The sequence below is a fragment of the Capra hircus genome, chromosome 2, assembly GCF_001704415.2.
Source record: "Capra hircus breed San Clemente chromosome 2, ASM170441v1, whole genome shotgun sequence".
NCBI classification, from domain to species: Eukaryota; Metazoa; Chordata; class Mammalia; order Artiodactyla; family Bovidae; genus Capra; species Capra hircus.
In genome coordinates, this window is record NC_030809.1 from 56,015,366 (window position 1) to 56,031,231 (window position 15,866).

The window sequence follows — 15,866 nt, forward strand, 5'->3', positions numbered from 1 at the left end:
ATGTTACGTGCTCATGTAAAATTAAGTGAGCTAAAATATAAGGCCAAATCAAATAGATTTTCAGCTTCCCTTTCATTCAGACAGAGGGAAATTTTATGTCCTTTGGATGACTTTAGAGCTTTTCTCCCCAGTCCATCAGAACATGTACGTTCTCATATATGTCTATGTAGATCTATGTAGAAAGTAAACTCATATAATTTGTGAGACTTTACTATTCACATGGAGATGTTCAAATTTTATTATTTCTACCTCCAGTAGTATTTCTTCAGATAAACATGAAGACAAGAAATCGAACTACTTGAAAGCAACTAGAATCTGGACGGAAAAGACAACACAGTCCTGGAGACATCACAGGAGCAAGGAGGGCGCTGTGACTTCTCACAGTAGCCAAGCATGCCTCTTACTTCAAAATCCTGCTTTTATGTTACCCTTTGCAAACACTCAAAATAGATGGCAAGACGTCTTTGAAAAAAACATAAAAAGATGATTTTTACCCTCCACAAGTGGAAAATCCTTTTTAGCTCCTTGTGAGTGGAATCCAAGAACATGTAGGGTCTTGATGGCCAATTCTTATCTATCGGAGATAAGGAAGGCACCTTATTTTTCATTTCCAAGAAGTATTTTTGCACCTGTGTTGGGTTTGACAGAAAATATCAGGTGAGTCAAATACACCAGAAAAAGAAAACACTGTCTAATACAAACCGGACTCAAAGAAACCAGTCTTTAGTGGAATTTAGCAAGTTCTGGTCCATAAAACTTTGTAACTCCTCTGAAAAGTCTCTACTCTACTATTCTCACTGGCTGGAGAAATCTGAGCTCCACCAAATGGTTAAGGAAAAAGAAAAATAACCAACGTGAATACTAATTTTATTATTATCACCAATACGAAGAGCTGCAATGTCTAACAGGCAGCCACTCATGGCTCATGACTACTCTACTGAACCACAAAGATACAGGACGTTTTTGCCACTACATAAAGCTCTACTGGACAGCACTGCTCTTGAGCACTTGCCATGGGTCAGGCACTGTGGGGGCTTTACAGTGTGACTTCATCGGAACCCTTACCCTAACTCTACGAGTTAAGTGCTATTACTATCCCCACTTTACAGATGACAAAATGAGGCTTTCAAATCTGTGAGTGGTGGAGCAAGCTGGCTTCAGAGTTCGCACTCTTCAGCAGTACACCTATTCTCAGAAAAACGGAGAACTTTTGAATCCATCCTGGGAGAGGGGCACAGCGTCGCTCTCCCACACCCCTCCACCCACTAGTCTGTTTGCCAGCCTTGCTCGGCAGTGGTTCATGGCAGTTTAGCAGGGCAAGATCTTGGCATTCCCCTCAAATTCCTATGGTGAAACCCTAACCCTCAATGCGACGGTATTAGGAGATGGAGCCTTGGGGGGGTAATGAGGTTGAGATGAGGTCATGAGGGCAGAGCTTCCGAGATGGGATTAGTGTCCTTATAAGAAGAGACAGGAAAGAGTTTGCTTCTCTTTCTATCATGTGAGGAACCAGGAAGAGGCCCTCATCAGACCCAGATTGCACTGGCACCCTGGAGGCTATGCAGAAATAAACGTTTCTGTTCAGAGAAATGAACGTTTGCTGTTTAAGCCACACAGTCTATGGCACTTTTGTCATAGCAGCCTGAATTGAGACACCTGGCTTTCTTGGGTTCACTTTTCCCAAAGTATGTTCTCTCTGTCAAAAAAAGAATATTTGATTAATATTCTTTAATGGGCCTCTTTCTGACACAATTTACCTGAACTTTAGGAGTGATGATAAAAAAAGGTCATATTAAACTCTCAATGTCACAATTAGGATTTAACTGTTACCAGATAAGTCACATACTACTGAGTTGGTGCTATGAACTAGTTAACCCAATAATACTAATTAGCCACATATAAAGTATAAACTTACAATTCTCTGAAGTGTAAATTCATAAATTTTCTTGCCGGCATTGGCTCTGAAGAATTTCCTGTACTCCCTGCGTACCTTTAAAAAGAAGCAGCAGAATACAGAGGTTAGTGTGTGGCCAACAGATGCCCATAAAGACAACACACCTCTATTAAAACCAAAAATTAAGTGGAAGAAGTAAATTCACAAGTGTCTTTCTGGATACAGGAAAGTAATTGAAGCATATTGAGACAGTGGGTTTTAAGTCAGAGGAAAAGAAATTAAGAGATGCAAGATAATACCAGAATGTTTTGATGTTTAAAATCCTCTTAACTAGCTTTTAAAGAGCCTGAAGATCTGATGAGAAACACGGTATAGGCATAGCTGCAAATCCATCAAAAATCAAAATACATTTCAGAAAAAATTACATAAGGTAATTTTCACTTCAAACTGTTCTTAAAAGGCAAGAAATGCCTGAGGAAATATATGGCAGTTTCCAAAAGCCTTGCATATGAAGACAGGACTTTAGTACTACATACTGAGAAGGGCATAAGACTAAAAATAAGAATGTAAAAGGAAGCTTTTGAATGATCATTATCTTCCACTTAATCACATTAATTTTTCTCTCACTCCTACTCCCACCAAACTTTCTACTAATACTAATCACAACACTTAAGACACTGTATTAGTTTTAGTTTACTATTTCTTCTCTGCTATATTGTCATATGTACTTTGTATGCTAGTGTCTAACAAATAAAATAACTGAGGTGTCTGTCAAATGAATGAATGGTAGTTAAGTTTCATAATTGAGGGGAAAATATTTAAAATGTTTATCATCCAGCTATAATTAGGAGAGTTAGTATCTGGCAAAATATTTGCCTATTTGAATAATTTAGATATTATGTTTTTCTTATATCTTAGCTTTCTGGGTTTAACAGCACATGTTCAAAATATTTCTGTACTAGGGGGCTATAAACTAGCAACCAAGTAACCAAATTCAATTTGTTGAAAAATATTTTATATGCACTTTAACTTAAGACTTTCACATAGTTCAGACTGCAGATTTCTCTTACAATTCTCTAAGATCTAGCAACAGGAAGCCCCATTCTCACACAGCAAGAACTGAGTGAGCCAGAGCAGCCTTTGGAAGAGAGCTGCTTGCTCCAAACAGCTGGAGGCCTGTGTTCCCTCCCCACCTCTCATCGGCTACTTCCCTTATCCATGTGACCCGCCTGGTGCCTCTGGGCTTTTGAGTACCAGACTTATTCTCTACACCTATGCACTTTTAAAGTTTAAAAATTCTCTTATATACCATGTACTCATGTTACTGATGATCATTTCTCTTGTAGTCATGGAGTTGGTTATAGGGGCTTCTCAGGTGGTGCTGGCGGTAAAGAACTCGCCTGCCAATGCTGGAAACATAAGGGACATGGTTCAACCCCTGGGTCAGGAAGATTCCCCTGGAGAAGGAAATGGCAATCCACTCCAGTATTCTTGCCTGGAGAATCCCATGGACAGAGGCGTCTGGCGGGCTACAGTCCACTGAGTCACACAGAGTAGGACATTACTGAAGTGACTTAGTATGCAGCCTGTTGTTTATAACTATTTCAAAAAAATTTTTTTAAGTTTATGTTTCATTATTTTATTTTAAAAAAATTAAAATTTTTTTGTGGGGGAGGCTTATCACGTGGCTTATGGGATATTAGTTCCCCAACCAGGGATTGAACCCAGGGCCTCAGCAGTGAGAGTGTGAAGTCCTAACATTTAGACCACTAGGGGATTCCCTTCAATCTTAAGCTTACAAGGATAAAAGGAACAGGAAAAAAAATGATACTCATTAACTGGCTCCTAAAATTATAAAAATGTACAAAAGCAGAGAAGTTAAAGTGAGGTTTCATGAAAACGTATCTTTAGAAATGTACTTGAATGTACATTTATATACACTTGAATGTCATTGTAACTGAGCTTAATGCAACATGCTTTGTGATACAGGACAGGCCCTTTCTCCTGAAATACAGCTACACACAGAAGATGCCTGGTGACAAGATGGTACACAGAATGGGTTCCCTTCATGGGCCCCAGGGGTCTTAAAAAGGGCCCACTTTGTAATAATTCCACAAAATCAAATCCTTTAAAAGGGCAAAACTACTGTTCATATCAACAAAATTCTTTTTTAAAAAATATATAAAAATACAAAATTATTACATTCTTAGACTTCAAAGAAGTTTAATCGTTTAACAATTTTACGGTACCACATTAAAATACTCCTGTTTTGTGGAAACTAGGGGAAAAAAGACAGTTATGTCTATAGTAAGGCCAGTTAACTAACTAAAATAGCATTCACCTACAAACTGAATTTGGTTGATAAGATGTGAGCACACACTCTTAATATGAAAGTATTATAATAAATACAAAATCATATGTGCAGTTAGTTAAATCCAGAAAACTGAAGATAAATGTGATGTTGCTGGTACAGAGCATTATAGAGAGTAAAACTCCTGACTCAATGCTGTTTGTTCTTTCCTTTTATGAAAATTAGATGCAAATTAGAATGTGAATAAAACGGGAAATAAAATCCTCAATTTTGACTTTAAAAAAGTCATTTCAAACTTGTTCAATTTTTGAAATAGAACATCTTACATTCATATTTAAGTTACTTCTTAATTACTTCAAAATTTGATGAATATTCATTATAATCAAAAAGTTAATTTACTCAAAGTTATAGGCTAAACTTTCAGGGAAAAATGCAGACTCTTAAAAGCAGAATTTTATGGATACTGCTAACTCAGTTCAGATTCAGAGTTAATGGTTTCCTGGATAATATTCAAATATTTAGAAAAAAGTGAATTATTACAGTATTAAAGTAAAAAGAATGAAGAGCAAATACCAAAAAGGGGCCTAATTATCCCCCCAATGACAATATGAATAGCTCCCTATAGTGATGAGTTATTGACTCTTAGGAAGACAAAATCCTTGTATTGCCTAAAGGTCATTCTCAAGGTTTTCCAGAGCTTAATCATATTTAGGTACCTGCATCCTTACCTCAAGCAGTAAGAACCTCTTTGAAATAAACCCTGCCTTAAATGAGAAGGCATTTGAATCTAAAGTTCTCTTTAACCTGAATGATCCACTGCTGGTCTTACTTGTCAAAATCTGTACATTTATGCAACACTCTTTAGTTTCTATGCTCAACAATTAGAATGATGGCCAGTTTGAAGAAAGCTCTGCTCCAGGAGCCATCAATGGGACAGAATAGAAGGATAAAGGGAAACAAAAGCCCAATATCCCCAGGCTGGTCACTGCAGACAGTGGGTCAGCTTTTAGCTCAACTGCTATAACTCTGTATCACAAATGGGGGAAAAAAAACCACTTCATCCTCATGGAGAGGATATTAAATAGAATTTGCATAACAAAGAATAAAATATGCTACATTACTATATTTAAATAATATGCTATATTACTTTAAACCTATTACTTAAAGAAAGACACTGCAATAAAATCAGAAAATTTTAGTGTAAAGGTTTGCTCTCTAAAGGAAACCAAATTAGGCAAGATGCCACTGTAAAAGATTGTGCAGACCATCAGCAAGCATAATTGATCATTTGGTCAGGGTTAGTAGGTGCTAGAAGGGCTACATCGAGTCACCGTGGACAGAAAGAAGAGGTTGAGGAAGTACCTTCAGTCCAAGCCAGTAAGCCCAAATGACAGCAACTGCATGCTTACGCCTAGCCTCCTCCTTCAAGCGTTTCAATTCCCTTCGAGCCTAGAATGTTTTAGATGGTAAATAAAAGAGACAGCCCAATGCAGATAGCACAAATGACCAGAAAAAGACACCCCACCAAACAGGAGAGCCAATTTATGTATCAGGATTTCAGAATGAAAGAGAAATGGTGCACAATCATTTAAATCCAAAGCATCGGTGTCAGGCTGGCGTACTTTCAGGGCACTGAGATTCTGTCTCCAAGAAGGACAATCCGTGTGTGACCCGAGGGAAACACTCCCCGCCTGTCCCCTTCCTTCCATTCCATTCCTTTTCTCTCCCCTGTTCTTTTTCCCTCTTACATCCTCATCCACACTCTCTCACTCCCTCCCTCATCAAAGCCTCAGAACTGTAAGTGGCACCTAATAATTTCTGTGGACTCCTCTTTGCTGACAGTCCATGGGGCTAAAGACACAGTGAATTTCTGAGTCCATTCACTTGAACATACAAAAAGATAACTTGTGAAAAACCATTTAGAAAACTGGAAGGAATAAAGGTTGCTTCTCTGAACTTCCAAAAAAAAAACAAACAAACCAAAAAACACCCAAACTCTGCAGTTGGAAAATTAGAAGTAGCATGTATCAAAATTCAATATTAGCTAGGGCCCCAAACAGTGACATATACAGAAGCAAGATAAAAAGTGAAAACAACTCACAGGTTTAAAAATCAACCTGAGGAAAAAATTGATCTGAGGCGTGTTATTTTATGAAAACAGATAGGCACTCATGTTTCATGACATCATAGTACTGAGACCAGGAAATGAGTTCACTCAGTGGAGAAATCCCACTGTCCAGAGACCCTTTGCCTCTGATTCGGTTCCCTCAGCTCATAAAAGGAACTAGCTAGTTCCACACAGATGTTCAGGGGCAAACACAAACGAACAACTTTGGTTAGCTTGTGGCAAGTTATAATCTTTATGCAGGCAAATGTTGACTTTTCTCATTTTTCTCACAATATGGGTTTATAACGCTGACAAGGTAGACTTAAAAACATAGGACTATGTTGCTATTTGAGTTTGTAACTGGGATTCACATTTTTAGCAGAGATGACCTTTGATTTTCTAAGTAACGAAAACATCTAAAATGCTCGTCCCTTGGGGTATGTGAAATGTTCACAGAGCCCACGACTCTGCCTGGGGATTAGTGAGAGTATTTCAGGAGGCCTTTGTTTCTGAACACAAACAGCTGATGCCGAAATTCCTGGGATTCTTCAGGGGCAATTACAGCTAGTTTTGCATGAACATAGCTTTCTACTAAATCACAGATGATCATTCTTTTCACATATAATATTTTGCTTATAATAATCAATAGCAGCTACAGTGAGCCTAAAACCAATTTCATTCATGGATTAATATTTTTGCCAAGCATGCATTAAAGGCATTTCTATTATCAATGTTACAAGGACCAATCAAAATCCAAATTTTAATTAAACATTCCCATCATGCCCCCGCCGTGTACTAAAAACACCTTTAGAAAACTGACAGGACACATCAAGGGGGTAAAAACAAACAAATAAAAAACTCCTCCCAAACTAAACATGCACATTATTTGAGAGTTTTAAAAAAAAGAGCAGCTATGCTAGTACCTCATTAGTAAGCAATTAGTCTTTTTTTTTTGCCTATACGTGCTTAGAGTTAGCTTCCTCTGTTGGCATGAACATGTCCAGGGTTATTAAATCTCACTGCTAGGACATGCGCCAGTGTTAACCGTGGGACTTCATCCCCTGAGACGCTAGAAACATGGGTTGATTATTGCAGATTCCAGGATGGGAGTGATGGGATATGCATTTCAAGTACCTTAGATCCAAGCCAGTAAGCCCAAATAACTGCAATAGCATGTTTATTCCTAGCCTCCGCCTTCAGCCGGCTCAGTTCCCTTCGCGCCTGTGATGCATTTGAAAAGGATTTACAGAGAAGTTTAAGGCAAGAAAGGTTACTGCTGGTTCCCAGTGGAGAAAGAGGAAGACAGACACCGTCACCATCAAACAGTAAACAAAAGCGTGAGCCACCACCCCACACCAAAACGTTGGAAAGAGCGAGAGGCAAACGCGTGCTCAGGAGCTCAAGCCAGTGAAACCCGAATGAGGGGGTCCCTTGTTCCACACGTCACTCTTGACCCACTGCCATCCTGGGGGGTCTCTGGCCTACCTGGGTGCCGTGCCAATATGCTGCAATGGTGGTGACGGCTTCCTCACAGCGCTTCTGATGCTTCAGTTCCCGCAGGATTTTCCGGGCCTAAAGCACACAGAATGACCCAGAAAGAGTGAAAATCAACCAAAAAACAAACCCCGTGTATCCATAGTGACTTGAAAGAAAATACCTGAAAATACAGTCATAATTTCTATTCTCAAGTGAAAAATTAAGAGCTTAAAGAAAGGAAAAGGGAAAGTTTCTCATTAGCCCAAAATGGACCGTGAGGAGGAGGTAAATGAAGACACTGTCCATCATGACAGTGTAGCCCCACTCAGACAGACAGCATCCTCCCACACTCTGATGAAAGTGAAAGTGTCAGTCACTCAGTCGTGTCCAAATCATTGCAATCCCATGGACTGTAGCCCTCCAGGCTCCTTTGTCCATGGGGAACTGGAGTGGATAACCATTCCCTTCTCCAGAGGATCTTCCCCACCCAGGGACTGAACCCAGGTCTCCTGCACTGCAGGCAGATTCTTTACCATAAATCTGACCACAGCAATATAAATTGGATGCGTCAGATGGAAAGAAGAGTTCCCTGAACATGGTGGGTGTATATAGTAGGTCTATCTCCAATGATCCATCAAGAGCCACTTGATCACTTTTCCTATTACTGTCTGGAATGGAAAGTGTAGCTGTACTTTTTATTCAAAAGAGATAGCTAAAAACTTGTTATAAAATAAAATTATCTCACTGGTTCAATACTAGTGGCTTCCTTCCAGTCATTGCTAGAAAGTGATTTAGTGTGGGGGGCTAGGAGGACAGCTGGTTTGGAGGTGAATCCTGTGTCCCACCTCTGGTTTCTGGACTGGACACCTGAACCCCAGGACTCAAAAAGTAGTACATCAGAAGAAAAACCTGCAGGCAGCAATCTCACATACTCTGTATGCTCAGACTTGTATTTGGCCATTGCTGCGGACAACTATTAATACTAAGTCCCTGGGTTGGCCTAGACAAAGGGCAATGGAAGCCATGGGACTCCCAGTCCAAGGCTCCACCTCCGGAAAGTTCTCCGGGCCTGAGAACTACCCTGAAGTAGTCCCTCTGGATCCAGCTCCCTCCACAAAATCACCCAACAGGAATATGGCAACAACAGGCCCTGAAGTACCTTTGACCCAAGCAGGGAACAGCAAGCTTTATCTGCAGAACAGATAGTATATGTTTTTGGTTTTGCAGATCATATGTTCTCTATCACAACTGCCAACTCTGCTGCTGTAGCACTAAAGCAGCAGATGTCAAACAAGTGAGCACAGTAATGTCCTGATGTTGTCCAGTTGCCCAGCGTGTATAGGACGTAGTATACTAATAAAGCTCTACATGAACTTTGCACTTCAGGTATGCATATATTTATATGCAACTTGTATTTCCTATAGTTTCACATGTCATGAAATAGTCTTCTTCTCTTTTTTTAAATTTCATAATAATATATAAATATAAAAACCATTCTTAGCTCTCAGGCCGTGTGAAAAGAGTCAGTAGACTACATTTGGCTTGCGGGCTACAGTTTGCTGACTCTGAACCAAGCTTTGGCAGGAAGGACCTAGAATCAGGTGCAGCGGGTGCACTAGGACAACCAGAGCTTAGGATCTTTCAATCATGACGGGACAGCCTGTAAGACTGTCACAGGGAGGGTATGGAAGGCACGGGGCTGGGGGTGCTGAGGTCTGGCAGAACTCACATGTGCTCAGCCTCGTGAACTACAGCTTCCCTTGCAAATAGGGGGTGAGAGGAGATTGCCATCATGTACAGTATTATTTCAAGGACTTCCTGCTCAGAGAACAAATCTTGAAAGCAGGAAGCAGCCAAGACATGGTGCTGTAGGGCCCCAGTTTGGCCCATAATATTTATTCTTTCCATCTGACTGTTTACAAGGTGGACAGGAGACAAGGAGCCCTCCCCTGCAGAGTGAGCATGAAGACATCATCCTTTGTAAAGAACGTGAAAACACCACATAAGTAAGAGTCCCTTCTTTCAAACTCACCTTCCAACCCCGGATATAAGACTGAATTACCAAGGCAGAGCTCTTTATCTCTTGATACCTCTTCTGTTGCTATAGGATGAAAGGGGAAGATATCAGCAGTTCTATTTATATTATCCACAACACACATACCAAGAAAGAGTCGGCTCACTTAGTGCCATGACCTCTTGATCACCCATATTGCTTCTGGCAACCAATTAAGTATAGAAATCAAAATATCCAAGAATCCAACTTTATTACAGTTAATCCAAAGTTTGCTTCAAGGCTGGTAAATACAATTAACTAATGTCTAAATGACTTAGGACCCAGCATTATTAACATCTGTTCTCTGCATCATGTTGTTATAACACACGGTCAAATGCACAACAGATACCGATGAACACACACGGAATGAATACACACTGAGTTCTGCACTGCTTCTGAGCGTGCTCTCTTCTTGGTGCCATTTCTCACCATGCCACTGACTGGGTCAACCTCTGGCATCCCACGCTTCTTTTAGGTTTGCTGTTTTTACTCCTCAAGCTGGGAAATCAGCTCACAAATTGAAGTAAACGTTTATCAACTGACTAAACTTTATTTATCGAGCTGCTGCTCTACATCCAGCCCTTGAATAGAACTGTGAAGATGGAGATGTTACCCTGACTGCCTCCCTGCACTCAAGGACTCAGAGGGGACACCAGCCAGCAGTGGAAAAGAGAAACAGGGTCTGCCCAGAGAAATGTGAGCCCAACAGGCAGGTTCAGATGCGGCAGAGATTATCCAGAGATGGGCACGGTTAAGGAAGACCCAGTCAGAGTCTTCCCAAGGGTCAGTGAGACAAGGTCAATGGCTGGAGGCCCTTCTTAATTCCCAGCTGATGTCTTGGAAAGCGGAGGCTGCTAGAACACTAACTCTAGAAAAAGTGAGTGTTGACTGTGTTTAGTGGGGAATATTCACTATAACGTGGGCCCTTGGGATGAAGTTTCACAGTTTTTCAAACAAATTACTGAAGCCAGGCTGTGACTCTGATCCTGGAAATGGCAGACTTCCCAGCTCCCTTTCTCTAAGGAAGGACAGATGCTCCAAGGGCTCTAGGCTACGTTCTGGAAGCTCAGAAGAGATGGAGGGTGATGTTATCAATGTATGAGCAGCAGAACAGAAGATGATGGCAGAGAGAAAGGCAGAGATCCCGACAAAGGGCAATGGAAGCCATGGGACTCCCAGTCCAAGGCTCCCCCCTTCATCCCCCAGCCGCGGAAAGGATTCCAGGCCTGAGAACTACCCTGAAGTAGCCCCTTTGGACCCAGCCAGAGGACCTTGTTTCCAGGACCTTGGACAAGTCACTGCCCTTGTTGGTCTCAGTTTCCCCATCAGTCAAATGAGGAGCTGGAAAACCTGTAAGATTCCACACAGAAGGACACTCCGTGTCTGTAGGGAACAAACTGTACCTGTAATACCTGACTACTGCTTCTCACATCCATTTAGTACCTCCATGTTTTCTTTTAAAATTCCTACATGGCTTGAAAATAACTCTCTCTTTAAAATTCACCTTAAGGAGCCATGAAATATCACAGAATATGGGTTTTAAGGTAATCAGTATCTGAAAATGGACCTTCAGAAAATCTGAGTTACTTGATCAAGGGAAAATCACTGGCTTGGATAATTATAGATAACTGATAGAGGTATTACATAGATACTGGAGTTTAAGAAAATCTTTTTTTTTTAACAAATTGAAGGTTTGTGGCAACTCTGTGTTATCAAATGATAGTTAGCATTTTTTAACAATATTTTAAAATTAAGGTATGTACTTTTAAAGATATAATAACACCACACACCTAATGGATTATAGTGTAGCACACACATAACTTTTATATGCACTGGGAAACAAAAGATTCGTGTGACTAGCTTTATTGGAACAGTCTGGAAACAAACCCACAAAAGTTTCTGAGTTTTGCCCATAGTTAAAATTCTGAAACAGAAATGACATTAGAGCAGTCTAAAGCTTGGGCTATTATTTGTTTTCATTCTAACTCTCAGCATCAAGAATTAATAATACATATGAAGACTTTTTTAAAATCTGGAGATACCAAAGCTTTATCGGTTCCTTTCCTGTTTCTTCTCATTCTTCTGACAAAACGGCCCCTTCCAGAAGGTATTCCTTGACCACCGCATCTAGAGTAATATCTGTCTCACCATTATTCTAGATCTCGGTTCTCTATTTCCTTCCTAGCACTTACTACAATCTGCCATTGTTCTGATTATTTATTTGCTTAAATGCACATTGCCACTCACTAGACATAAACTGTATGAGGTCAGCAACCAGGCTATTTGGTTCACGTTGCTATCCCCTCAGAGTCTGGCAGAGGAGGAGTTTCAAGACTATTTGTAGAATTGAAGACAGTTGAATTTAGGATGCTTCAAAACTTGTTTTTTTTTTTTTTTTCTTAATGATCTCAAAATAAAGAAATAATAAAAATGGGTTCCTTGAGGACTGGTTATTTGTTAGTCCTCCCACTCTAAGGCAAACAGAAAACAGAGTGTTATAAAACTGCCAAAGGGCAAGGTACCACTACTATGTGCAGCCAGGCTGGTGACAACAGCCCTTTGGGCCTTTGCAAAATACATGTGAATAAATTTATCATTAATGTGGCTGGCTAGGCTCAGACTTTAACACTTGTACTGTTGGTTATACTCTTTTAACTCCAGGAAGCAATTTTGAAGATGTTCTTTTAAATGTAATTTCTCTTTACTCATTTAAGTAACATTGATTTCTAAAAGTCAGAAATTTACACTAAAATGTATTACATGAGAATAGGCCAGCATAAGTTACGTTCTAATTATACACTCCTTTAAAGTAAAACTACTCTACAGCTGAAAAAGAAGAACACACTCAAGGAGATTTGATTGCAATTTTAATTCACTCTCCAACCCACTCTCTAGTGAAAATGCAGAGAATGAAAATACACTTGGCAGCAGCTCTCTTATCACTAAAATTCATTTTGTGAGGACACAATGCCAAGTTCAACCTAGCCTAGAGGCAAACCTTCAGGTTTCCCTCAAACCAGTTATGCCGTCAATGAAACATCTATAATTGAGTGAGAAAGAAAATTCCCCAAAGAAATTCCATATCAATTAAATAAACATACTTTATTTTCGAATCTTTTCCCAAAGGGCCTGATATCTGAGGACCAAAGGAAATCCAAACCTTTACCCAAACCCAGAATTCTACTAAAATGTGGCACTAGCTTTCTGGAATTAAAACCATTTTCAGAGCTCCTACAATAAATGGAGGACAGCCAATTATTTGGGAAAACTGACCCTACCCTACTCAAATGGTTAAATAACAATATCTCTTCCAATCTGAAAACCAAATTCAAGATGTAGACCTCCACTACATGTATTTTTCAGTGGAAAACAGTGGGATGAACTCAACTGGGGATCTGACTTGTCCTGGACTCGAACCCCATCTCAGCCATCTAATAGCTGTTACTTAGTTTTCTCATCTTTAAAAAAGGGGACCAGAAGAGGACCAATTTCACCAGGTCATTGGGAAGATTAAGTATGTAAAAAGTTACTTTCATAGTTAAGTACAGAACAAACATTCGCAAAACAGTACCATGATTACACCTCAAAAACGTCATGAGCTCTTACCGCGTATCTCCTGAACCAGGCAGCAATCACGATTTGGCTTTTTCTCATCAGCAGGAAATGTGTACGACATTTCCACCCCCGATAAATCTTCTGAATGAGAGTGGCCAGGTCCTGAAGCCGTTGCTTCCTCAGGTCTTCTAATTTGAATAACTAATAAAACAACAGATGGAAAAAACTATTTGGATGAATTCATGCAAGATACACAATTTAGGGTACAGTGTTTTACAAATGTTTTACAAAGTGTTTATGACAAGTCACATAAGGGCTGGACTGAGCTCTAGATGTGCCTTCACATTATCAATGAGGATGAAACTGTTAACAGAAGGGAGGTGCTTTCAAATGATTGCCGAGGTTTCTCTCAAACGATTTAAATACTTTCATATTTCACCATATTTCCAATAAACCTCTATGTTCATTATATTTCATGCTAGTCTCTTCAGTTAAAAATGCTCAATCGGATTTCTTTAATAAGTAGAATTTTCAGTGTTCTTAATTTAATTTTTTTTAATTTGGGTGACTTCATGTACCTCTAAATGGTAGAGTTGTCTTTCCTAAAATTACTGTATAATTCAGACATTACACATACAGACTGAATTAACCCCCAATTTTTATGAATGAGGGAGGTTTTACTGTAATATCAGTTTCTTTATGATTTTTTAAATATTACACCATCTATCAACTCAAAAATGTTGATGTTTCATAAAACATGTGTTCTTCCACTATCCCTTATTAAGCCACCCACTTGGACATTTGTAGAAAAACAAAAATGTGACATTCTTGGTAGCATCTTGGGTAACACTATAAAGTTAAACATCCTTTAAGAACTTGCTTACATGATTATAACACAAATGCAAAATTACATACTGTTCTTGGGTTTCTAATGAATATCTTTGATCTACCAAAGGAGTATTCTTCCACAGGAATCTCCAATTCATTAAACAAAACTTCCACACCAGCTCTATAAAGATAAATAAAAGCAACACATTTTCTAAGTTACAAAAATAGGTTATCTTATCTTAAACCATGATATTAGGTTCTCAGCAATATAAAAAAAAAAATTTCATTTCCAAGTATAATTGTTCTTTCAGTAAGCATCCTTTCATCACAGAATTCCCAGATTGAATTCCACAAATTTAACCAAATCCAGGGGTAAATACTAAAAAAGCATTTTGGGTTCAAACTACATATTCTAAGAAAACATACTATTCAAGCCAATTTCTTGATTTCATTAGCAGAGGTGCTCAAATAACACTCATAACAATGGATCAACCAGGGCCAAAAGAGTATACAAGAAATTCACATCTATTTTGAATCCTCTTAGTTAATCCCTGTAAACATTTTTAAGGACTCTCCTACTACTCAGATTGTAGACAGGGACCAAGAGTGCTAAGCGCCAGGCAATGGAATGCAAAAGAACACAGGCTTTACAGGACAGAAGCAGGGGCCTGGACTTGGCTCTAACCCCTTCATCCTAGACCCTGGATTTAAAGTCAGGCTTTTGCCCTAAACTCTGCCCCAACAACTTGTGGACTGGATACCAGGCAGGGAGTGAATGCTTGTTCTGTGTATTATAGTAGACAATGACCATAATACCCTGGAAATTAGCAGTGGGAAATGACATAGCACCCACACCCTAATTACTTGGGCATTGAATTATGCATCAGGGACCACACCGTAAGTCTGGAATTTCTTGCAAGAGGTGAGCATGTAATTCTACTGATGCTCCTGTGAAAGGTCAGGTGCACTGACAATGTGGAGGCACAACCAGTGCAGTGAAAGAAAATCCCCAGCAAACAGCACTTTGGCCCTGCCATAGCAGTTGGGAAAGCTCCTGTGGCCTGCAGAAGAGTAACTTCTGACTCTGGTGAGAGCAGAAGAAAGGCCCCTGCGCAGACAAGGCCTGGATTCTCTCCTGCAGCAGCCCCCCACCAGCACACAAACTCTCTCTGCTCGGATCTGCAGTGGTCCAGTGCTCTGCTGGGACTAGATGGCTGAGTGCAATGCAGGGCGGATGAGCTGAAAAGCCACATGGCCCTGAGTTCTGCCATATTCTCCAATCCAGTTTTACTTGCAATAACACTGACACTGTGAACTCTCCTGTGTTCAGATACAGAACACAGCATAGATAGATATAAAGTGAAGTGAAAGTTGCTCACTCAGTCATGTCTGACTCTGCGAACCCATGGGCTATACAGTCCATGGAATTCTCCAGGCCAGACTACTGGAGTGGGTAGCTAGCTTTTCCTTTCTCCAGGGGATCTTCCCAACCCAGGGATCGAACCCAGATCTTCCACACTACAGGTATATTCTTTACCAGCTGAGCCACAAGGGAAGCTACAAGGGAACAGATATAACTGCTCCTGTATCTATTTCTTAATTGGTACAGACTTGGGCAAAGAATGCAACCCCCATTCCCTTC

At 40.0% G+C, this 15,866-nt stretch overlaps 1 protein-coding gene across 4 annotated transcripts in view; it reads right to left on the reverse strand.

Annotated features, from left to right (window-relative positions):
- MYO1B (myosin IB) overlaps positions 1-15,866 on the reverse strand; it is a 192,233-nt gene that overhangs the window by 12,649 nt on the left and 163,718 nt on the right. For 2 of the 4 annotated variants that reach the window (XM_018061512.1, XM_005676279.3), the window contains exons 19-26: positions 14,312-14,405; positions 13,448-13,597; positions 9,821-9,889; positions 7,798-7,884; positions 7,447-7,533; positions 5,568-5,654; positions 1,916-1,990; positions 495-629 (exon numbers count right to left, since the gene is read on the reverse strand). In XM_018061512.1, the coding sequence (XP_017917001.1) occupies positions 495-629; positions 1,916-1,990; positions 5,568-5,654; positions 7,447-7,533; positions 7,798-7,884; positions 9,821-9,889; positions 13,448-13,597; positions 14,312-14,405 (784 nt within the window). The remainder of the gene's footprint in view (positions 1-494; positions 630-1,915; positions 1,991-5,567; positions 5,655-7,446; positions 7,534-7,797; positions 7,885-9,820; positions 9,890-13,447; positions 13,598-14,311; positions 14,406-15,866) is intronic. The other 2 variants (XM_018061520.1, XM_018061529.1) reach the window with 2 other exon arrangements.